Source organism: Neopsephotus bourkii, unplaced genomic scaffold (genome assembly GCF_033783945.1).
Source record: "Neopsephotus bourkii isolate Nb327-2 ecotype Australia unplaced genomic scaffold, CSIRO-AGI_Nbou_v1 NB_1615, whole genome shotgun sequence".
NCBI classification, from domain to species: Eukaryota; Metazoa; Chordata; class Aves; order Psittaciformes; family Psittacidae; genus Neopsephotus; species Neopsephotus bourkii.
Genome location: NW_026902090.1, coordinates 7051727 through 7075603, shown reverse-complemented (window position 1 = coordinate 7075603; position 23877 = coordinate 7051727). Strand labels below are relative to the sequence as shown.

Genomic DNA, 23877 nt, shown 5'->3' with positions numbered 1-23877 from the left:
TAATGAGCGTTTTTAATTATGTTCTTTAAGTGAGGAATTATTTCTACTTGTGGCATGTGCTTGTAAATACAAATGTGTGCTTAGATCTCTGAATTACTGTGGAATTTGGCAGGGACTGAATAGCCAACTGTTGAGTTGAATAGCCTGCCAATGTCTGGAACCACTCATACTGTAAAAGTAAGGGCTATATAAAAATAGTCTAGGATTCATTCAATCCATGTACATCTTTGGAGAAATTAATCTTCATAATTACTAGCTCTCACAATGTATATTTTTTTTGAGTGTGAAATTGCTTGTTTCTTTTTCAATTAGTATCCAGTCTCCTGCTATGATACAGCAAAGTTGCTAAGCAGTTCAGAGCTAATCTCTGAGTTGGAAATGTTGTACACAGATGAACTACTGTCTTACCACATTTTATGGGAGAACCTTTGAAATGCATGGCTGATAAAATTTGCTGTGATAAGCTGGGCTCAATGGTTCTACCAGGCAGTATACTACATAAAAATATTTATATGAAAGACAGTTCACTGTTTGATTTCTTCATTACTCACATGGTGTTTCATATTCTGTTACCCCTTTAGAAATGTTTTTTTTTTTTCTAGCAAAATGTAGTCTCTCACTTCAAATTTATTCCTGCTTTCAGAGCTGCAAATGAGTGTCCTGCTCTTCATATAAGACACTCTGATACCCTGGTTTGGGAGGGAAACTGGGCAGAGAGAGAGATGTCCAGTAGAAAAGCACCTCAGCAGTTAACCTCTGACAGCAATCATAAATGTGAGAGGAAAGTTGATGACAAGAAAGCTTGGGAGTACCTAGTTAAACATTCAGTAATTACAGAGGAGGAGGAGTGGGAATCTGAAGTGGTGGGTGTGTAGATGGTTGTAATTCCAGGAGATCATAAATTTAGAAGTTATCTGGGTTTTAATTGTTTACAGTAAACTCAAAGGCAGGTCAGTGGTGTTGGCCAGTTACTTTCTTAAAGACATGCGTGTATTATGTATACCTACAGACAGTTTTACATATAAACGTATCTTTGGTTTCTCTTTTTGCCAGCTGCCCCCCTTTGACTCTTGGGGACTCACCTCAAGAGTGGTAAAACTGCTGTGGAACATTTTATGTTTGGTCCAAAGGGCATTCTGGGTTGGGTTGATTTTGTCCCTTAGTTCATGATTAGCAGAATTGCTTGTTGCATTGCTCTGGAAGTAGCCCAGTGGTCAGATCTAGGATATATAGCTGAGCAGCAATTGTGTGAATGAAGAATTTGCAGTCCTGGAATATTCATTAATAGATGAAAAACCAGATCAGAAGTTCTTAGCTTTCCTGCACTGATGGTTTTGAATTCCTTGTTGTAATTCAGTAGACTAATTTCTTCAGTGAGTTTTTTCAAAGGAGGTGAGCTAGAGATTGAAGTGTATGTGTAAAGGGATATTTAAATATCTTGTTCAGGTAAATGCATGCTTCCCACAAATTCATGCAGTTAGTGGCCTAAAATATCCATCATCTAGCTGTATCTTCAAACATCTAAATATATTTGAGACTCTTTTTATTCAGCAGTCTGACATAACTTCTGAGTTTTGGGTGTAGCTATCTTTTACTGCAGTGCTAGGTCAGACTAAATATGTCAGCTTCAGCTCAGGCTCTAGACAGCTCAACTGCAAAGGAACATACTACTGCTGAATAAAATAGAACTTTATAAGGAGCATGAGCATGTGTGCTATTGTAGTAGTTACATACTTACTAGTACTGGAAAAATCAGGGTTGTGCCTCTTACTGCGTTGTGAACTTCAATGGCTGTTCTGAGCAATCCATTAAATGAATACAATATCTGTGTTTCCAGACATCTGACTGTCCAGAGTGACTACCTGAAAGTTATTAACATTTGCAGTTCTGTAGCTGCATAGAGGTGCCAAATGTCTTATGTTATCATGTGCCATGCAATCTCAAAATGCTGGAAACAAGCAGTTTCCTCACAAAGAAGATGCTGCTTTGGAATTGTTACAGGCACAATGTAGTTCTGATTTGGTTTTGTAAGGCTGTCCTGGATTTCACTAGTATTTCTGGCTGTGACTCCCAATAGAATTTGCAGATGAAAGAGCAAAATCTAAAAACTAAACCCAGCCAACCCCCCCTGCCCTCCAGTAATGATGTACCTGGTTTTATTTGTTTTTCTTTACAGATTGATTAAAGAAAACAAAAAACATCAAGAACTTATTTTAGAAATCTGCTCAGAAAAGGAGAACTTAAAAGATGAATTGAAAAAACGAACAGAAACAGAAAAGCAGCACCTCAACATTATTAAACAGGTACAGATAATAAACCAGAAGCGCTGTTTAGTGTAGGACTTGTATACAGTGTTAAACAGTGGCAATAGTGACAAGACATCCTTGGTAGCATAGAGAAGGAGAGAATGCCTGTGCTTATTATGCTAAACTTAAGGGGATAAATCTGTTCTTCCATTCCAAGAAATATTGGCTAAAAGCAGATAGTATCTTTGGATAAATTGACTTTCTACATTCACATCACTTAAATGCTCTGTTTCTGGAAGTCTCTCTTCAAGTCCAAAGAGTTCCCATTTCATGGGTTGCCCTTGAAGGTGAGTCTTGTGTACCTTGGCTTCCTGCTGGAGAAAGTGTATGTTGAAGGCTGTGTCATTTTATAGGGAATGATGCATTCAGTCTTCCATCCAGATGGGATGATTTATTTCTTGTATGTAGGCTTAAAGGAGGTCTTAATTTGTCATCTTTATCTTCTGTTAACTGCTATATCTGCTAATAGAAGTGGCTGGAGGTGTAGTTACAGCAGTTAACAATATGTGGAAAGTGTATAAAGAGTAGAGCATATTAACTGTGGTCTTTGCATGTTATTTTGGTATTTTCAGTTACTGTACACAAGCATTTCCCTAGTAAATTGTTAGAACCATGACAAGCCAAAGAGGAACATAGAGTGTGCATTGGTGTAGGCTGGTATTAGTATGGGAAGAAAGGTATCATATCAGGTGTCTTTGCTTGTTTGATAGAAAGTTATATGCTAATGTTCCTCCAGTTGGTTGCCCATCTTCGTACACTGATTACAGCTTAGGAATCTGCCAGGAGGGAACATTTAGAATACTAATTTGTCAAAGTACTGCTGATACTACCCTAGTTGTCAGGTTTCTCTGTTAGTGTCTGCATTGCACAGAAATCTGTTCCCAAAGCAGTATATTGGACTAATGGTGCTGCAGAGGAATGTTCATGTATGTAAAAGCTTAGTCTGTCTTTTCTTAAAGAATCTTAAAAATCCATGATGTGATTGAAAATGGAATTGAAAAGTCTTGTTTTTAAGCTGCAAGCTGGAATTGCATATGCCTGAATATAAATCAATATGAGAAGCTTACTCATTCTCTCTTGTCTGTGTTTCCATGATAGCTTCGTGAAGTCATATAGTGTTGTATCATGCAACAATTGCTTTATCCCATTCTGGGGGGGAAAAACAAATTGTAAGGGAGTTTGCTTTGCTTTCTGATTGGATAAGTAGGATGGTAGGATTTGTGGTATTACATGCTTGAAAGTGATATCAGAAAATACCAGTTTGGATAATACTTTTTATACTGTAGTTGGGTAGCACCTGGAATTGTAAGAGACTTCATAGTGAAACACTTGAAGTTTCTTCATTTGTGGTGAGTTTTATTGTTACAATTTGTGGATTAGTGTGTTCTGCTGGCTTTCAAGTCAATGAAAGCTTGGCTGCACTCACAGGCGTAAGCAAATCATGAAGACATGCTTGTACACGTAAACCTTTTGGTATGGGCAGTGATTCATTTGCAGAGCTGAACAGGGAGTGATCAATTTATTATGTGGTAACAGAAGCATTTGAGGTTTTGCTTCCTTTTATTCCTCCAGCAGTTCAGAGTAGCCCAAAAATGTAAGATACTGACCCTGTGCTTCTTACACCTCATGTACCCCCAAAACCAAGCCAGCTTAACTGTGGTGACTTGGCTTTCCCCTGGAACAAGCAGATAGTCATTAAGGCACAATTTGAACAGCCTTTGGACAGTATTACAGCTTATGTATTCACAACTTGCTCTTGGGCTGCTGCTGCTTGTACTGGACTTGCCTAGCTGTGCAGTGAACACGCACTGGACGTGTTCCAGTTGAACACTGGTAATTATTCTTCAGCTGGATCAGGGCTCTGACTTGCTTCACTAGGTGTTAAAAATGTGCCAGCACAATGACTAAGCACCTCTCTATGTGCCGAGTTACTTTTCAATGATTTAATTCCCAGTTCAGTTTGGATGCATGACTGCTTTGCTGGCATGGTGGAGGATACGGCACAGGGATAGCAACAAAAGGGTGTGGAAGGTGAGGCAGCTTCAGAGAGCAGCCAGCTCTACTCTGGCATCTCAGCATTTTCCTGTCAATTTAACTTTTTGTGTTGTAAATTACTGTGCCTCATGTTTTACTTGACTTGATGCATCTTCAGTCGTGCTGAAGATGAGAATAGATATCTTTCACGCTTATACTGTAATGCAAGGCTAGGTGTCAATATGGATAGTTGCAGCTTGGCAAGTGTAAAATAGATGTAAATATCTGTTGAAGCTTCTAATGGTGTGTGAAATTTTCTTGCCTGTATGAAACACAAAGTCTTATTTTCCCTATAATTATATGATGTCTTTTAGCTGGAAGCAAGAATGGAAGAGCTTAATAAAGAATTGAAAGCTAGTAAAGACAAACTTGTAACTCAAGATGCAGCAGCCAAAAATGCTATTCAGCAGTTGCATAAGGAGATGGCCTTTCGAATGGAACAGGTAATATGGAAAACCTTTAATTGTTGAAATCATCTTATGAACAACCTTGGTTCTGGTAGGAAATACGTAGCCTCAGTTGTTAGATAACTGGGTAAGGCAGGATGTTCCAAAATGGGAGCTACCAGCATGAAGTTATGTATGATTTTTTGATAAGTGTCATCAGTGAATTTCTAAATAGCTGTTAACATTTTAGGGTGCCTGATAAGTGTTTTTAATGTGTATATTTATCTGTATGGAATTGGGCTCTTGAGGCAATCTCATTTTTCTTGCCTGTAAGCTGATCCTTCTTCAGAAGGAGGTTAAAAAAGGCTGGCAGTGGCTTTTTTCAGTCAGGATATCATGAAATTAGTATTTTCCTCAGCTCCGGCACAAAGCTTCTGTTTTGTATTACTGAAAACAGATTATTTTTTTTCACTTCTTAATATCATATTATGCCAAGTGTTTTCTCTGTTGTGTGAATTCTAAAGCTATGTTTGATTTTTTTTTTTATTTTTCACTATTTTTAATTTGAAGCAGAATTTGTTAGGTGTGGGGTGAGGGGAATCTGCAGAAATAAGACACTGTATATTGATTGTGCAGTTGGCATGTGGGTGAGGGAAGGCAGAGGCCTGGCACTGGGTATTTGCAAAATTATTTTGTTACTGAATCTTACCAAATACCCTTGTTTCCTTCTGAAACACCAAATGATATTCCAAATTACTAATGTATTGATATCTCATTTGAGAAGTTTGGCTGTGAAGCTGCAGCTGCTTAGATACAGATTTACTGTTAGAAGTATGAGTAATTGCAGTACTTAAGTGGGATATAACGTTAGTCTTTGTAAAGCTGGACCTTTTGACTCCTACTCTGATACTGTACTGTGATACTGAAAATATCCGGTAGTGTCCTATAAAAGCTAATTATGAAATACAGGAATGATTCCTTCTGTTTTCATATTTTTAAGGCAAACAAGAAGTGTGAAGAAGCACGCCATGAGAAAGAAACAATGGTGATGAAATACGTCCGAGGGGAGAAGGAGTCGCTTGATCTCCGAAAGGAAAAGGAGACACTCGAGAGAAGAGTGAGAGATGCAAACAAAGAGATAGAAAAGCATACTAATAAAATCAAACAGCTTTCTCAGGAAAAAGGAAGGTTGCACCAGCTCTATGAAGCAAAGGTACTCTGTGTGACTTGAATGAATGATTAAAAGCACTATCAGAACAAGCTTATCACTTGTTTGCTGTTCGTGGAAGAAACCTCTTTTCTTTCAGTTTGGCTGTACTACTGTGAAAAACCCCTTTCCTCCAAGGGAAGGAGGGGAAGTTACTGAGTTCTCTTGGCCTTTTTGAAGTTCCTTTTCCTATTTCCTGGAATATTATTTGTGAAGCACCAGGGCTTTGGATTTTGAGGGAATTTCTAGCTTGTTTGAATTTATTTTAAGACTGTAATGGCATTAAATTCTTGCAGTCCCTTGCTATTTTTGTGTGGTTTTGCTCTCTATTTTCTGTGCTACTATAAAGTAGTAATAAAGTAATAGGATTTTTCAGGCCCAATTCAGATAATCTACCATTGTTTTTTTAGAAGCTGGTAAGAGATTTCCACCAGCTTCTTAAATTTTCCAGGTCTTCTTTTGTTCTGCTTCATAATTCTATTTCATGTGAAAGACCCGAAAACGGGTAGTAAGGCTCAAAACTTTGTTTTGGCCCTCTTCTGAGCAGTTTCCACAGAAGGGTCAGAAAAATATATCTTAATTCTAAAAGTTAATGTTTCCAAAACAAAAATTCACCACAGCATCCTGTCTCACATGACCAGGAAGCAGGAGTGTGAGTCCAGGTTTTCTAAACAAAACTTAATGTGCTCTCTTGTCTCCTGAGGATTACACTAAAGCCTTATAGGACTTGTGCTGCCCTCATATGGTGCTGCTTTAAACTTCTTTGGTATGATGAGCCTGTTGCTTCAGAAACACAGAATGGAAGTTTGATTTGATGCACTGGTTTACGGATGTTGGTGGAAAAGGTTACACTAGCAGTATGCATGTGTTTACATCCTTCTTGGCACAGGTTAGCGATTTGGCTTGCATATCATAGAAACATAGAATGGTTTGGGTTGGAAAGGACCTTAAAACTCATCTAGTTCCAATCCCTGCCACGGGCAGGGATCTGTTCCACTCTACCAGGTACATTTTGCTCACGCTGGGTGCTCACACTAGTCTGCACCTCTGTAGTTGGTATTACCATTCCATTAGTGCCACTATTATTTTTCTGTAGCTTTGTATAATACATGATTTTACCACTTCACATCTGTGTTTCCTCATCCTTTTACCAAAAAAGAACAAAAATAGGGCCGTGCAGCTTACACAGGAGATACTTATTTTAGATTGGAACACTATGCCATGCTTTGACTTTTAAAACAAATATGTAACATTGATATATACACTGAATATATGCAGTTTCACCTTGTTATTCAAACCAGAACGCTAATGGGCTTTTTTCCAGTGTATTACTGACTAAAGCATTATTGACTGCTTTTGTAAAATCCAGACAGTAAAGAAAAATAAAACCCTGCATTTGACACTTGACAGGAGTCTTGTTGTAGGAGCACTGGATGATTTAATACCTAAAATAAAATCCATGACATTTTCATAGGATGGTGAAGCCACTCGACTCAACAGAGAAATAGAAAAATTGAAAGAAGAAATAAATTCGCACGTTATCAAAGTCAAATGGGCTCAGAACAAATTGAAAACAGAAATGGATTCACACAAGGTCAGTGAAGTGGTGCTGATACCGTGACGAGAAAATGTAGTCAGAGGAGTGTAGTTGCAATACTGTTTACTTTGTGTCTATTACTAAAATCTGTTTTTGAAGTGGGTTTTGTTGAATTTGAATGCCCGCAGCAAAAGCCAGAACAGTGCTTTTAAAGATACTGGTACTGAGATGGAAATGTTGAAAAGAGGTGAGAGGAGGATGCGTGGGGGAATTGTGTTTAATCTGGTGATGAACTTTTAATTTGGAGGTGGTTTTGTTGTTTTTTGTGTTTCGTTAATTAACCGTCAGCTTAGTTTTTATGTGATGTTAAATCTGTCATCTGAAAATGTTCATGGCACATAACCAGGAGATGCTTTTGTTGTGCTTTCAGTGTTGGAACAAACAAAATTGCATGAAATAATAGTTGAATGGAGGCAAGATGAAAAATAATGCCAGATGGGTTTTTTTTATTGTTATTTTGTTAATTCTTTCCTGACTGAAATAGGAAGCTTGTATTATGAGAAATGCTTTTCCCAGATAAAGGTAGATAAATAGGTTTAACCCATTATTTTCTACTGTTTTTATAGGAAACCAAAGAACGTCTCAAAGATGCAATGACAAAATTAACTGAAGCAAAAGAGGAAGCAGACCAGATCAGGAAAAACTGTCAAGAAATGATAAAAACTTATCAGGTGGGCATGTGTTCTTAGGAGGTGAAATTAGTGTTTAGCATGAGTCTTCTTTATTCTTCCCTTTTTATCTTAAGCTGTAGCAGGGAAGAATTACCTCGTGTAAGCTAAAAAGCTGAGATGACTAGTTACTGGTTCCTTTACTTGGAAAGTTGTTAAATAAAAGGGAGAATGGTTCTCTTGATTGACCTGCAATGTGGGGGTCTTGCTTGGCACATTCGCATTCTTATATGTGATGTGAAAAGCTGTGTATATGCTCAGAAAACTAGAAAGGGGAATGTGAAACTCGCAAACTCTGCTTACATATTTTAGGAGTCAGAAGAAATTAAGTCAAATGAATTGGATGCAAAACTCCGAGTAACTAGAGGAGAACTAGAGAAACAAATTCAGGAGAAGTCTGATCACCTGGAGGTAAGTATGTGGTGTGGGGAGACAAGTTGGCAACTTAGTAGTTAAGAATGCCATGAATTTTTAATGTTGAAGATCTTTAAATGAAAAATCTTTAAATTAAAAATAAATTAATAAATTAAATCTTAAAAGATGCTTACAATTTTTGGCCTTACACTACATCCTATACTACACTTATATCCTAAGTGCTTGCCTCCGGCTCTGCTTTTTGGAGGATTTTTTCAATTACCTTGGATTCACTTATTAAAAATGACGTTATAGAAAATGTATGATATGCTGAGGATGAAATAAGTGCACTTTGATTTATAAACACGAGTGTTGCAGTAATTTAGAGTACAAATTCAGATGACAGGCAGGCCTTTCTCCGACTGGTATTTGACCAAGCTGTGTGGCAAAGAGAGACAGCCTTTGTTCTGTGTAGAAATTTGCTAGTCCAGAAGCTGAATTCTCTAATGATTTAGTACCTGCTCACAGCTCAGATGTGCATATGCTGTCTTCAGAGTTAACCAAGTGCCATTTTGCCTAGACCTTTCCTTGGGTGCTGATGTGGGATAGATTTGTACACCTAAAACCAGAGTCTGTAATCTCACTTTTGTTCTCATTTCTTTTGAGAATAAAGAAGCTTTTAGGCTTTGCTTTTTGAATAAGTGAAACAAACCTTTAGGGTACCTGTTCTGCCTCAAGGCCTTTCAGCTGTTCTGGCCTGCATTGGCCTGGATATTTTTGAGATGTCACTGTCCATTTAGATTTCTCAAGGAGCTTCTCACTCTTTAAAAAGGTGCATCATGCTAAAATAAAAGAACTGGAAGACTTGAAGAGAACATTTAAAGAAGGCATGGATGAGCTTCGAACGCTGAGAACAAAGGTAATGTGTGCTGTGCTGGGTTGCAGTGGGGCTAAAGGCATAGTGTCGGGTTTTGTAACAAGACTGTATTCAATCTGTTAATTGTATTTTACTTCTTTTGGAATAAATGGTGTGAATAGGCTGGTTGACTTGGGACTAGTAGTAGTATGTAACTGTTGACTCTGGGTAGCCTTTCTCAGGGCATTTCAATTGATCCATAGTACAAAGTGTTGTTTCGTGGTGTATATCTTGTTGACTGAAAAGTGGGGAGAAACATTTTTGTAGACATCTAGTAAATTTAGTAACTTTGGAGAAAGAAAACAATACTTGTAAACTCTTCCCACCTGTGAAGTCAGTTCTGTAGAGTACATGTCCTCTGGTAAGGAGTATGTGCTATCCATAACTTCCAAACATTCGATAGACTAGTGTGCCAGTCCCTCTATCCACAGCAGGGATTTGGCTCAAAAAGATCTTAGAAAAAAGGATGAAGACATAATATGGGGTTGGTCTGGTAACTGGGGAAAAATTATGTCTTTGCATCCTTGTCCATTAGACTGAGTTTGAGGGTCTTTACAAAATGAATGTTAATGACACTTGTTTAATTTGATTATCTTTTTCCTTTTTCTTCTTTTGTCTACTTTAATAAAAAATACTTCTAAAATGTTCTAAGCTTGGCTTAGCGCCACCAAAAATGACACAGGAGCTTTGTATAACAATTTAGACATTTGATCAGAATGATTCAGTTCTGAAGTTTGGGAGAATAAATAGCTTCTGATTTATTGTTATTTTTTTCTTCTATTTAGGTAAAGTGTCTGGAGGATGAGCGCTTAAGAACAGAAGATGAGTTATCCAAGTATAAAGAAATCATTAATAGACAGAAAAGTGAAATTCAGAATTTGCTGGACAGAGTGAGAACTGTGGATCGGCTGCAGGATCAGCATCAGAGGTACAGCTGTGCACTTTGGGGAATGGCTTAAAAGACTATCTGGGATATGGAAAGCTTTTTGTTACTGAAATTATTGATGCTTTGATTTGATCTTTGATTTGAAGAATCCCTGTTCTAATGTAAGTGTTTTTTTTAATCTAAATCAATATTGTTAATACTGGAGATAACCTTGGCAGCCTCTTTATTAGACAAGAGGATTAAGACTAATAAATCTAATTTAAAGTCCGTCTTTATTACATTAAGTGCTTGCTTTCTGGCATACTCTATGGGAAGTTAAGTCTTCCAGGTGTTTACCCAGTGCTTGGTTTACTAAAAGACTGGGAAAAAGCAGCTAAACTGGAAAGATAAATTGCTTCAAAATTGTGGTGGATGAGTGAAAGTATTTCACAAAAATAATTTTATGTATTTGCTATTTTGCAACATAAATGGCTGAAATAAATCAGTGCTGTAGTTGTTCAGTGTTAAGTCTTCCGAAATGTAGAATTAGCCTAAAAAAATCCTGAAGTCAGGGTGCAGTACATTTAATGTCATCCTTTGGTAGTCCAATGCTAGCTGAGTTCTGTCATTAACCACACAAACTCCTTGTTCTTGTAGCTGGAAGCATATAACTTGCAGCAGTAGAGTTCTAGCAGAATTCAGTTACTTAGTTTTGCTAAATTACAGTTCATTTTCAGAATTATTAATGGTTGGGATTGCCTGAGCCTCACCTCTCTTGAAGAAACATGTTGATGTGAGATTTAAATTTGAATATACACAGTCCCTGTGAGAGAAGTGAGGGGTTTTTCTGCTGCTGTTGGAAGATAAGGTTTTAGAATGGTGTAGGAAATCCTATGATTGAACAAGTAATGAAATAATACTGTAAGAGCAAATGGGATGAGGAAATTTTTAGTCTGTAACTTTAACAGCTGTTTAATTTTGAAATTAATTTCACTCACTGAAAGATAGGCTACATCTTCAGTTACAGTTCTTTCTCAGATGGATTGCAAGCGGTAGATAAAGTGTCTCCTAATGGGAGTGCTTCAGTAGAAACAAGAACTGTTTTGTAGAGGGATAGTGGAGTGAGACAGTCCTTTGAATAGAGCTGCACTGTTTGGAAAAGGATGCTTGAAGTCACTGTACTGCTGTCCTGGAGAAGCACAAAGCTGGAGTATTTCCCCATCTCTTAAAGACAAGTCCTCTTACGGAATGACTACCTTTGGGTTTGCAGACATTCCTTTTACCTACATGATGTTGTTTTGAAGGTTTTGCTTATACCCTGTACTGAAGCTTATGAAGTGAAATACAGAGAAACTGTCCTCCTTGAGGAGGCAAATGACTACACATTGTTCTGTGGGATACAGATATCTGTCATATGTCATGAAATGGAATCTTCAAACTCCCTTGGCATTTAGAACGATCCAGTGACTAACAGATGGCCCAGCATCATTAATTATTTCTCTGCCTTATTTGGTCTTGACCTAAATGCTTTTATTTCAGTAAAGTTTTGTATCCTTAAGCTCGGGTTGTCCCTAATGAGACACAATTGTTTTGACAGAGATGAACAAGAAATCAGTGCTTTAAAGGAGGAAGTAGATGGTTTCAATTCTCTGATTGCTGATCTTCAGAAGGACATTGAAGGTAGTCGGAAAAGAGAATCTGAGCTATTGATATTCACTGAAAAATTAACCAGTAAGAATGCACAGCTTCAGTCTGAAAACAATTCCTTGCAGAGCCAGGTGGATAAGCTTTCTTACAGTGAAAGAGAGCTGCAGAATCAGCTGGAATGTGTTCAACAGACTAAAGATGATCTGGTGAGTACAGCATGCAGCTTGGTTTTTGCACTAATAAGATGTCTGATACTGATAAAAGCGATGGCACATGCGTTCCACCTTGTGTCTTTACTTACCTGACCACAGTTACTCACCGAGTTTGCCAGTTGGATTTAATAATAGCAGTGGGATGTGAACACCTTGTGTTCCTAAGGGAAAAGAAGTCCTGAGGCATGCTGCACTGGAATGAGGGGGTGTTACTGTGGTTCTCTTTCTGTCTGTCTTGGAATACAAAGTTGTTCTCTTGTGCAGCTGTCATTGAAACAATCAAAATGTAACTTAAGAAACTTATCACTGTGGACTGTTTGTTAGGTCCTATTTGTACTACGAGATAAATGTAATTTTTTAGTAAACTCGGTGTGTCACGCAGTGTAATGTGGCTGCACTGTACAGCTCTCTACAGCCATGCAGATCTGTAGAAGGAAGACTCTTAACTACCTCAAAAACATCTGCATGATGTACTGTATTGTGCAGTACAGGATAGTTCAGGAGTCTTCCTGCAGCGTTGCACTGTGTTGCATATCCATTTGCAGTGGTAATCTTTAGCCTAAATAATAAAAATGTAAAATGTGAATGATTCTGAGGTGAAAAGTGCAGAATTAGAGCTTTGTATGGTTAAGCTGGAGCTTTTCTTTGTATATGAAAATAAAACTGCTATTTCAGGCCACCAGGTTACAGAAGGAGCAGGATCAGCGCAAGCTGGAGGTTGAGACACTACAGGGTCAGCTGGCTTCAGAGCAGAAGGAACTAGCAGCACTGAAAACCCACGTGGATGAACTGAAAGATGAACTGGCTACCCAGAAGCGCAAGCATGCAGCTAACCTGAAAGATCTTGCAAAACAACTTCAGCTAGGTTGGAATTATTCTTGGTTATAATGAGTCAGTTCTCTCTGTAGCCCACTACAGTGTCTGGTAGAGATGAGGGTCCTGTCTGTGTAGTTTGAGTGTGGCACATCAAGCTCTCCCTGTTTCTAAAGACAATGAGAGTGAGCAAGTTAAATCTTATAGAGTAGAAACTGCAGTTCAGGAAACAATACTTAGTGCCAATTTTCAGTCTTAAATGCAACTTCTGAAATTGGCTTAGACATAAAATTAAATATTTGTTTTCAGTGGAGCTTGGTCTTTGTTATCACATATATGACTACAGAAATGTCACTGTGGGTATATATGGATCCTAGTCTGTGTAGGAGTACATTCAGAAGTTGCTAGAAGTTTCTTACTTGCTGTGACTGTATCAGGAATTGCTGGTAACAGTTTTTTTTTTTTTAGTATATTTAACAGGTTTTTAAAGATAGATATGGAGAGACTGATGACTAATTCTGTCGACAAATAGAAGTCATTAAATACCCAATAATGCATATGCTCTGAATGCAAATAGATTTGAATATCAAAGCCTTGCACAATGCCAAGAGGATCTCTTCTCTGAAATAGTTCCTCAAAAGAGTTCCATATCTCTTCTTGTACATAAATGAACAGTTCTGACCTTTTCCTCTTCATCCCTGCTGAACTGAGTGGTTCTTCTGGCACAAGTGCTACACTCAGTTCCCAGTAGTGATATAGTTGCGAGATCATAGAACAGAGTTGCCATTCTGTCATTCATTAGTTATTTACATGGTGGTCCTATTCAAAAGTGAAATCAAATTTGAGTCTTACTGTTCCCAGTTAATCCTATGGATGACAACTTCAAGTAACAACTGCTGCAGGGTGTAGGGGTCGTTGTGGATGTTGCATCCAGGTGCTTCATGGTTGAGGCAGGGAGAGGAGCTGCTTGGTGGGTTTTCTGAGTTACTTTACCTTTTAGTTGTCAAGCCCTGTTAAATCAGTGCAGGTCAGAGACAACTCGAGGTTTTATATAGTGGCTAAGACTGATACTTGGGTTCTAATCTGCTGTTGTTAACCATTATTTTGTTACACTTTTAGCACGGCGGAAATTGGATCAGATGGAAAATGGTAATTATGACAAAGAAGTCAGCAGCATGGGGAGCCGTTCCAGTTCATCAGGTAATATAGCACATAGCAGGGCTGCCAAAGCAACCCTTTCATCTTAATCGTGTGCTGCCCCAAGCCTTGCTCTTTCTGTGCATGTGCAGCCTCCCAGTAAAGCTGACAAAATAGCCTTTAAGCAACAAAATGCACTTGGCCGGATGTAGTTGTAGGCTCTTACTCTTATTATGAGATTAAAGTTTAGTGTTTATAATGTTTGTGTTCTTGTTGTTTTTCAATGCCTACCATTTTACTTTGTTGCTTTTATGTTCAGAGGGCTCCAGTTTATAGAAGATCCTCATACATACTGCCAGAGGCAAAGCAAAGATGAGCAATGGCTTCCAACCTTGATTAATTGCACTATTGACAGTTGCAACTGTGTATATGAGAAATCAATTGGCGTGTTTAGAGGCATCAGTGTATCTGTGTCAAGTTCATTACTTTCTATCCAGTTAGAAGTTGTTATCTTTAAGGTAGCAAACAACATCTGTTTTCTTCCTCGGTATCTTTGGGCTTTAAGTTGGGTTAGTTGTGTTCAAGTGTCCTGTAATCTCAACTGTATGAGAGAGAGAAGTACTTAGAAGAAGACAAAGAAAATAAGATACTTCAAGCTCTAAGTGATCAGTTTTGTAGAGTGTTTATATATAGGGCTTTTGTTAGTCTTTATGGTTTTCATAGTGCTGCAATTTTAGCTGACCAAAACATAGAGCCAACTAGATTGGACGAGATCTTTAAGATCATCCAACCATTACTCCAGCACTGCTAGATCCACCACTAAACCATGTCACTGAGGGCCTCATCTAAATGGTTTTTGAACACTTCCAGACACAGTGATTCCACCACTTCCCTGGGCAGCCTATTCCAATGCCTCATCACCCTCTCTGTGAAAAGGTTTTTCCTAATATCCAGTCTAAACACATATGCTTAAAATCAGCTCAGGTTTGTACAAAGCAATATTAATGAACATGAGGGTATTTGTGTGGGAATAAGTATTACTGAAGCAATCACACTTATGCTAAAGGAGCTATGCCAGTGCTAGGGGACTGTATTGCTGACTCTGCATGTAGCACTTAAATGTTAAAGACTGTTTATATAAAACCTCACTAACATAAGGGAAACTGACATTCTGAAGGAAGATTTTAAGCTGCTGAAATGTAATGAATTCATACACTGCACTGATGGAGACATTTTGCCTGGTATGGAAGCAAAAAGAGCTGTTACAAATACGAATGCATTGGCAGGGTCCCTGAACGCGCGCAGCAGCAATGAGGATCGGTCGCCTGAGAATACAGGATCTTCAGTAGCTGTGGATAGTTTCCCAGAGGTGGACAAGGCTGTCCTGGTTGAAAGAATACTAAGACTGCAGAAGGCACATGCTCGAAAGAATGAGAAGATGGAGTTTATGGAGGATCACATTAAACAGCTGGTGGAAGAAATCAGGAAAAAAACAAAGTATGTTCTGAGTCCTGTTAATACATTTTTCAGTGTTGAGCTGATGCATTAGACAAGTATTCTGGAGTTTATCTAAGACAAGTAATGGAATGAAAATATTTAAAGCAATAAAAATATTGCAGTGTTAGTAGATCTTAAAGGTAAGATTAGTCTTGAGGTATTTTTTTGTTATCTTTTCCCAGCAGTTACAGTGATTGCCTATTTGTCTATTACTAAGTATTTTCAGGAGCAACAGACTGGTGTAAGTGGGGTTTTTTGGTAGCAAAGTGGTCACCAGGTGGCTGATTTGAAGTGGACTGCTGCCACTGGCTAACAGGAGAGCCTGTTCTTTTCATGTTCTTAAAAGGGTGCTGATTGTGTCTGTTTTGGAAGGAGAATCTGCATAATTCCAGATGGTAGTCTGGCATGCCTGTCAAACACACAGTGCATCTGAGCCTAAAGTGGTCCGGATTTAACATGAAACAAGATTTCGCTTACATGGAAGTCTGTTCTTACAGAATCTCATCTTCTGGAGCTTCGTTTAGGAGGGGAAGAAACTGTGGCATACACCTTCCTCTGGAAACTCCAATTACCCGTTAACTATAGCCCTTGCTTAAGAAGCCTATGTATTTATGCCCATCTGGTGCCATTTAATAAACATGATCACAGCTCATGAAGGTTCTCAAGCAGAGACTTGTCTCATCTGTAGAAGACTTAAGATTCCCTGTCCAGAGTCTTTCAGCAAAGTAAAGGCATTTTTTGCTCCAGTAGCAATGTTACTTCCTCAGAATACTTCTAAATATGTAAACATTGTGTATTGTAGTGTGTCAGCTTACCAGCACCTCCTATAGCTATTTTGGTATCCCAGGTTTTCCCTGACCTAGAAATTGCGGGACTTGATTTTTACAGCCTTATTCTACCAGGAGTCTGAAGCTACTTCAGTGTCTGATTTTCATTGCCTTGTAATGCTGGGATTTTCCTTTCAAATGTGGGTTGTTTTTTTTCCCCCCAGAATTATTCAGAGCTACATTTTGCGGGAAGAAGCTGGAACACTGTCATCAGAGGCCTCTGACTTCAACAAAGTACACTTGAGTAGACGGGGCGGGATTATGGCATCTCTGTATACATCACATCCCGCAGATAGTGGTCTCACCTTGGAACTCTCCTTAGAGATAAACAGGAAGCTACAGGCTGTGTTAGAAGATACGTTACTGAAAAATATAACATTGAAAGTGAGTAGCTATGCCAGTTATCCCACACGTTCTTGGGGTTCTGAGATACTGCCTTCAAAGAGATACATGCTGTTAAAAGGAGGTGGTTTTTAGAGCCAGCTCACTGTGAATTGGTGCTGCTTGGTAGCATTGGGTTAAGATGAAGTTAACATAATTCATGCTGAACGTCTATTTTGGGACCCTTGTAGTATGCTGCGCTAATGAGTTGCTTCTTGAAACAAATTGTAGGCTGCCTGTGCAGGAAGGGATCTTTCCATGCTTTCCCTTAGTGAAATGGAACCACGAGCACAGTCTACATGCCTGGCCCTGTGCCCTGCTCAGCTACTGGGGCAGTGTGTCTGCTGCAAGGGAAAGATGGCAGGCTGGGAAATGTTGTGCAGGCTGCCAGCTGGACTGCAGTGTTCTGCAGGAGTTGGAAATCTCTTCCTATAATCATCATTTCCCTTGAATACTATACTTTCTAGACAGCTTGTAGAATATTAGGAGCTGCAAAAAAAGACTTGCTGAGAGCTTTGAATCCTTTATTGAAATGAGTTTGGTTTTCTCCAGCTTGTCTAATCATTTGTGCTTGTTCTGAATACTTGAAAGTAACAACCTGCTGACATATCAACAGTTATTTTAACTTCTTGGTGCATTTTGTGCTGACTCACTTTCCCTGTATAACTCATCTATCCTTTTGTTTTTCCACCCCCAAAGGAAAACCTTCAAACTCTAGGAACAGAAATAGAACGGCTTATTAAACACAAGCATGAACTGGAACAGAGAATAAAGCAGACATAACTAAAACTTCTGTGGAATAACCAACATGAAGATGCAGAAAAGGCAGGTGCGACAGACCACTCTTTTTTACATTTTCCCTGGAACTTGATGGCCTGCCAGCACAAGCATCTGCTATTTTGCATATACAAACTTTAACCCTCCAGGCTAACTCGTGTGAGAGATCTACAGGGTTTGGCATCAGCATGGTTCTGTCTCCCCAGTACCAGCCTGAAGTGTTGCTGACTTTCACTACACACTACATTTATCTAACCCTTTTGTTGGCAATGCCATACAGATGCTTTGCAGTGCATACTGTGTTTTGAGTGAGTTTCAGTAAGGTTTTAATTCTTGCACTGTATAATGAATCAGTCTCTTAATGATGGAGCTTGAAAAACTAAAACCAATTATGTCTTAGTTGCTGTGGAACATATCCAGTGTTACTGAGCTTTAAGGGCTTTTAGACATCATTTCCTTTCTTGCATATTTCTGATATTTAGGTTGATGAAGCATTTCTGGCATTCGCATGGAAAAATGCTTTGTCACAAAACTTTGTTTTTAAATGGTGGCCATGATATTGCATATTTTCCGCTTTAGATTAACATTCAGCTGGTCAATTTCTTTAGTCAAGAGAAGTGAAACTGTGGGATTAAGCAACTTTCTGAATCCTTTGAGGGTGTGTAATTGAAACAAATGTCACTTTGACAAATCCTGTAAATTAGGCACATTGATCTAAAGAAGTCTGATAGTAGATAGCTGGTTAATGAAGTTCTCTGGCTTTCTGCATAGCTAACAGTATTTAAAAAGTAGGAGCTTTAACTGCCCACTTGTATGTATGTACAGGCAGACATCATGATTGCATTTGTTTATAGAGACAAATGGAAGCTAACTAAATTTCCTGGTTAGACCAGCCAGTGAAAGTAATGGTAAGAAATGGGAAGTACATCTAAGTGGGATTTTAATCTATAGGTTGGACTGTGAATCTGGGTGACTTCTTAATTTTACTGTTGTGAAGAGTTAGTTGGTCAAAATGGCACAAACTGTTATTTAGTCCTTCAGTGGCTGAGAGGTTGATGGAGGAAAGAATATCAAGGTGACAAGATTCTGGTTAGTCACAACATCATGTTGACATTTGAATTCTGAGAGAAGTAATTTAGAGGATGTATTTATTCCAGCAGTAAATGTACGGTTTCTTTATTCATTGCCTTTTGACCAAAATTAATTGACCAGATCACAGTGGAAACAGATACTTTGGGGTTTTTATTAAGTACCTGAACTTCCCATTATCATGGAAAAAGATTCAATGTAAATTTACTATAGCAATGTTTTAGCTATTTTAATTAGGAAGGATACAGGGCTAGGGCACTGGGAATCCATCTTACTGCAGGAACCATTTGCATCATACACAAAACAAGGGGCCTGAATCCAGCACACAGGAGGATAATTTCTCAAAGCATCTCAGTGACTTAGGGGTGTGTACTCCATTTTCAGGTGCCACTGAGTCACTTGAGCTTTGTAGCGAACCAAATTGACCAAGAAGAGTCTCATTTGGTTTGAGTAGTTTGATTCAAGACAGTGCCACTTCCTTTTTACTTTAAAGATTGGCATCTCTGGAAGTCCTTGTGGGATCAACATCTGGTTTGTGATCCAGAAGAGCTTCAAGAGTCTTGGATAGCAGGTCCCTTCGCTGTCAAAGGGTTAAGTATTTCTTTATAAAGGGGGTTGGAAACAAATGATTTAAATCCTGACTGAGCATTGTAGAAACTGAGTCTTTAATCTGGGTGGGTTTTATACATCTATTTTTCTAATTCCTGAGAGCATTATCTGAAGTGTTAGGGAATTTGGACCAGTGCAGTTACAGGACTACCTCTGCTTTACTGTTGTGTAAGTGAGGGGAATAAGAAAGTACCTGGCTCTGCTGAAACAGATCTGTCACCAGCTTCCAGGAAGTGAACAGGCAGTTAATGACTGAACTAGAACTGCTGAAAGGAAATATCTAGAACAGTCTGCATGTCAAAACATAGCTTAGCTCTTGTATGTTTCTTTTCATGTAACATATGAGGTCTCTGGATATTTTCAAGCATTCAGCTGAATGACTCCAGTATTTTAGATACCATGTTAATACTGTCATCATTTAATGTATGTTCTCCAGGTGTACAGTGTAAATGAAGGAGAGGTGTGGTGCAGATGGAACAAGTGCAATGACATTGTGGAAATTCTTACTTGTTTTTGGCATGGTTGTTTTTCCTTTTTAAGTTATTTGAGCAACCCAGTTAGCTGTCTTCCTGCCCTGCTGGAAATGCTGCTTCCTCTCTCTGTAGCATTAGTAGCTTCTCATGCTTTTTCTTGGTTATGGAGATGCACAAACCAGCCAAAATACCACATTATTTTCATGGACCAAAGTCACCTTCTACAGGTATTCTTTTAAGCATACCCCTTACAGGTGGAAATTTCACTCTAGCTTGCACATTGGCAAATGACTATCCATCAAACCCAGAATGTAATGAATAAATAACATCACTGGGTCAGCCAGCAGCTTTGCTTCACAGTGTTGCTCATTTCTGAGAGGCAGTGTTGTATTAGCCCTAGAAACGTTGCTGGCAAGCCAGCTGCCTGTTGATTCCATGGGGTAGATTGTCAGGGGTGTAATGGTGTTGGTGCACGTAACAAGAACACTTCCTCTGAAGGGTGGGTTTTTATGAGCTGGTTCAAATAGGTGAGCAGTAGCTGGTGTGCAGGGCTTGTGAGTGTAGGGCTTGGGTAGGAATCACATTTCACTTACCCTTGCGTTGGAAACGTTATATGATGAACCTGAGATTGAAAACTGTCCTCAAATAAACTGACTTGTAGAGATAAGTGATAAACTGATTCTGAAGGCAGTCTGGAGTGGCTAGTTGCATAGCTGTCACTGAAATTCAGCGTCCATTAGACATGGAACTGCCACAGGCTGCTTTTGAAAATCCCAAGCTTGCAGCTAGTTCTATCCTACAGGCTTAAGCATCTGTTTCTTAAATACTCAGGGTGCTCTTGGAATTCCAACATCACACATCCAGATGTTGCTAGAGGCCCTACAGAAAAGCTGCCTATGCTTTTACCCTGCTCTCTAAAATCCATCGTGTCAGTGTCTAAAGCCAGACCCTCTGAACTGAAGAATATCATTTTATGCTATAGAAATCAGTGGCTCATTGTCACATAGACTTGTGCAATAGTAGTCCACAAAACAAGAGGTCTGTTTGTTCCTCAGATACATTGTCATCATCCTCACTGGTTGCTGCCAACACCTGCAATATCCAGCTGATAAAACTGAAGCTACTCTTGAGATACTTTTCATCACAGTATTTTGGTTTGTAACTAAAAAGAAACAAAAGGAAATCGGAACTCTGGCTTCTGAGTGTAAGTCTGGGAGCTCGCATGCTGCAGAGACCCCAGTTTAGGAAGGGGCTCAGGGAACAAGATCTGTCCTGCTCCCTGTGGAAAGCGGCTGTGATGGTAAATAGCAGCAGTAGGTGGCACTAGAAATTGGAGTTCACCGTGTCTCCACAAGGACCTGAAACCTGGCAGAGGGCAGACAGGGGGAGAGCTGGGTGGTGGTGAGACCTTTTCCAAGGTGGAAGGGGGCTTCCTTCCCCCTTTTGTGTTTTAACTGAAGCTACGTCGAATCTTCCAATATATGTATGTATGTTGTTTGAATATACACAGAATGTCTATTGATTTTGTAGATACCCATTTCTGTATAAAGTTTTTGAAGATATCACTATACTTTATGTATATATTGTACTTTGAAATAATAAACATACGAATGTATGGAAGTCTGTGTGGGGCTGTGGTTTGTACCGTTGTTGTTTACTGCTGCCTGACTGTAGGTTGTGCTGATAACTCTCAGTGAAGGCCTGTGGTGGTGGAGTCATCTTCAGTGAGTGGGAGCCTCCCCTTCTCCCTCACTGGGCTTCTCTGGGTAAGCTGTGCCAGTGTCTCACCACTCATAATAAAGAATTTTGTCCTAATACCTAAGCTAAATCTCCTCTTTGTCAGTTTAGAGCTATCCCCCCTTGTCCTGTCCTTATATGCCCTTGTAAAAACTCCCTGTCCAGATTTCTTTTCCGCCCCTTTTAGGTATTGGAAGACTGTTTATAAGGTGTCCCGTGATACTGTGAAAGCAGCTGAAGTGCCAGTGAACTGCTCTTAACCAGGAGTGGGTCTAACTACACAGAGCTACACGGTATGGTCTGCGGTTGGAGGCGTTGCTACTTACCCACATCCTGGCAGCCAGTGCTCCTCTTGCACTATGTGAACAAGAGGTGGCAGTGCATCTCTGCCGTATACCTCTGGTACTGCGCGTCGGGTCTAACAGCAGAGCCGAGGAGGACGGGGCTGCATGCCTTCCGTGGCATCACAGACTAGTTTGGGTCAGAAGGGACCTTAAGGTTCCAACCCCCTGCCATGGGGGACCCCTTGGAGCAGCTTGCTCCAAGCCCCTGTGTCCAGCCTGGCCTTGAACACTGCCAGGGATGGGGCAGCCACAGCTTCTCTGGGCACCCTGTGCCAGTGCCTCAGCACCCTCACAGGGAAGAATTTATTCCTAATGTCTAAACCTCTTGGGAACCTGTGTGAGACTTTCCCACCCTAAGGAGAGGTGATAGGTGTGCAGCAATTCAGAACTGCTGCGGGCTACTGTCAGTCCCTTGAGTCCTCCCTGCCCTTGTGTACCGTGAATTTGGCAGTCCCAGTAGCAAGGGCTGATTCCCTTGGCTCCACATTTGGGATGCTATTTGCTGCTCTGGTTTATTTATTTCCTTGAAGAAATCTAATGTACTTTGGGTTTTGGCCATGATAGTATTGCTTTAACAAAAAAACAACGAGAAGTGATGCTGTCAGGTTGCTGGCTGTTCACTGTGCCTATACTTACATCAGTCTGAGATTGCCCTTGCAACCTGATTATAGGGAGATAGAAAAAAGGACAAAGGGAGATGAAGGGGATATTTACAGAGTTGATTCTGTTATCTCCAAGGGTACCTTAAACGAGAGAAGGAGGTATCCTCTTTTCTGTTGGAATTTAATGGCAAATTACCACTGCCTTCCCAGGTGAGGGTTCCCAGTAAGGTTTTGGTTACTGTTGCCTCTATGGATTGCTTTACAGTTCACTCTGTTTCCTTTCAGACTTTTCCACTGAGCAGATCTAGCCCTTTGTAACAGATGTGACCAGAACACAAGGTTGATTTGTGCTCCCCAAGTACTTACCACTGCTGTTTGGAAACAACAGCCTCAAGCCCAACTTCTTCAAGTACTTATTTTGGCTTTGGTGCTGTTTGCAAGTACTTCTCACCCTGTTCCTCAGCGAGGTCTGTGTTTCAGGCTGACACAGCACAGTTCTGTGTGCAGAGGAAGGGTTCTCATGCCACACTGGTGTAGAGTACTTACTCCTGAAGTAAGCCAGTCTGATACTGGAGCTATTGGGTAACAAATACATAACCCAGTGCTAGCAGTTCGTTGTCCAGCTAACCGAAAAGAGGAAATCAGTGCTGCTATTTTCCCTCCCTTCCTGCTCTATTCAATGGGAGTTTAAGAGAGCTGTGGCTGGGTTTTGTTGCTGCGGTTGTTTTCAGGCTATTTTGCATTAAACCACAGTGGGTCTGTGCCAGATTCTGCAAGATTTCTGCATGCATAGATGTAACCGTTGCAGTAGCAGCATACGGCTGAACAAGTTGTTCTCATCTAATGTGTATAAATGGGCTGTTCAATGTGTTTGTGGCTGTTCTGCTCCGGTGGATGCCCTATAGTCAGGAAATCCTTCAGCCTTCAGGTTTGGCAGGGCTCTTCACCATGTGCAGCTGCACGCTGGTGTCAGAGAGGCTGCTCTGTTGCCTCAAAGTGAAGCATCTTGCTCACTGGAAGGATGAATCCATCCTGGTCTGCACACCTTTGGGCTTCTTAAGAAGCTCCTATTTAAGAATAATCCCACATGTGTGGAATGAGGAGGAGCAGCAGAGGAGCATGGAGAAGTCTGTAAGCTCTAACCAAAATGCTAATGTTTGACACCAGGTAGGTGGGCATAGCCTAGCAGGCACCTCCAGGGTGGCTTATGGGTCTTTAAACACTGCCATGGGCCAGCCAACCTCAGCTCTTCAGGAGCCAGTGCTGCCTGTGAGGATGGAGATGGCTGGAAACAAGGTGCAACGCAGGGCAATATCTTTTCACGTTGTGGTTGCAGCCAGAGGGGTTGTGAGGCTGCATGGTGACAAGAACTCATTAAAAAAGGAGCAGCTCTGCTCCG

General features: G+C 39.9%; 1 protein-coding gene across 3 annotated transcripts in view; it reads left to right on the top strand.

The window, feature by feature from the left end:
- CCDC186 (coiled-coil domain containing 186) overlaps positions 1-21415 on the top strand; it is a 36066-nt gene extending 14651 nt beyond the window's left edge. The window contains exons 3-16 of one of the 3 annotated variants that reach the window (XM_061372751.1): positions 2177-2303; positions 4655-4783; positions 5727-5939; positions 7408-7527; positions 8097-8201; positions 8511-8609; positions 9385-9471; positions 10254-10396; positions 11931-12186; positions 12868-13057; positions 14125-14205; positions 15429-15639; positions 16631-16850; positions 17547-21415. In XM_061372751.1, coding sequence (XP_061228735.1) covers positions 2177-2303; positions 4655-4783; positions 5727-5939; positions 7408-7527; positions 8097-8201; positions 8511-8609; positions 9385-9471; positions 10254-10396; positions 11931-12186; positions 12868-13057; positions 14125-14205; positions 15429-15639; positions 16631-16850; positions 17547-17630 — 2065 coding nt within the window. In that variant the 3' untranslated portion in view covers positions 17631-21415. Of the gene's footprint in view, positions 1-2176; positions 2304-4654; positions 4784-5726; positions 5940-7407; positions 7528-8096; positions 8202-8510; positions 8610-9384; positions 9472-10253; positions 10397-11930; positions 12187-12867; positions 13058-14124; positions 14206-15428; positions 15651-16630; positions 16851-17546 lie in introns of those variants that run through there. The other 2 variants (XM_061372752.1, XM_061372753.1) reach the window with 2 other exon arrangements.
- Positions 21416-23877: the final 2462 nt, after the last annotated feature.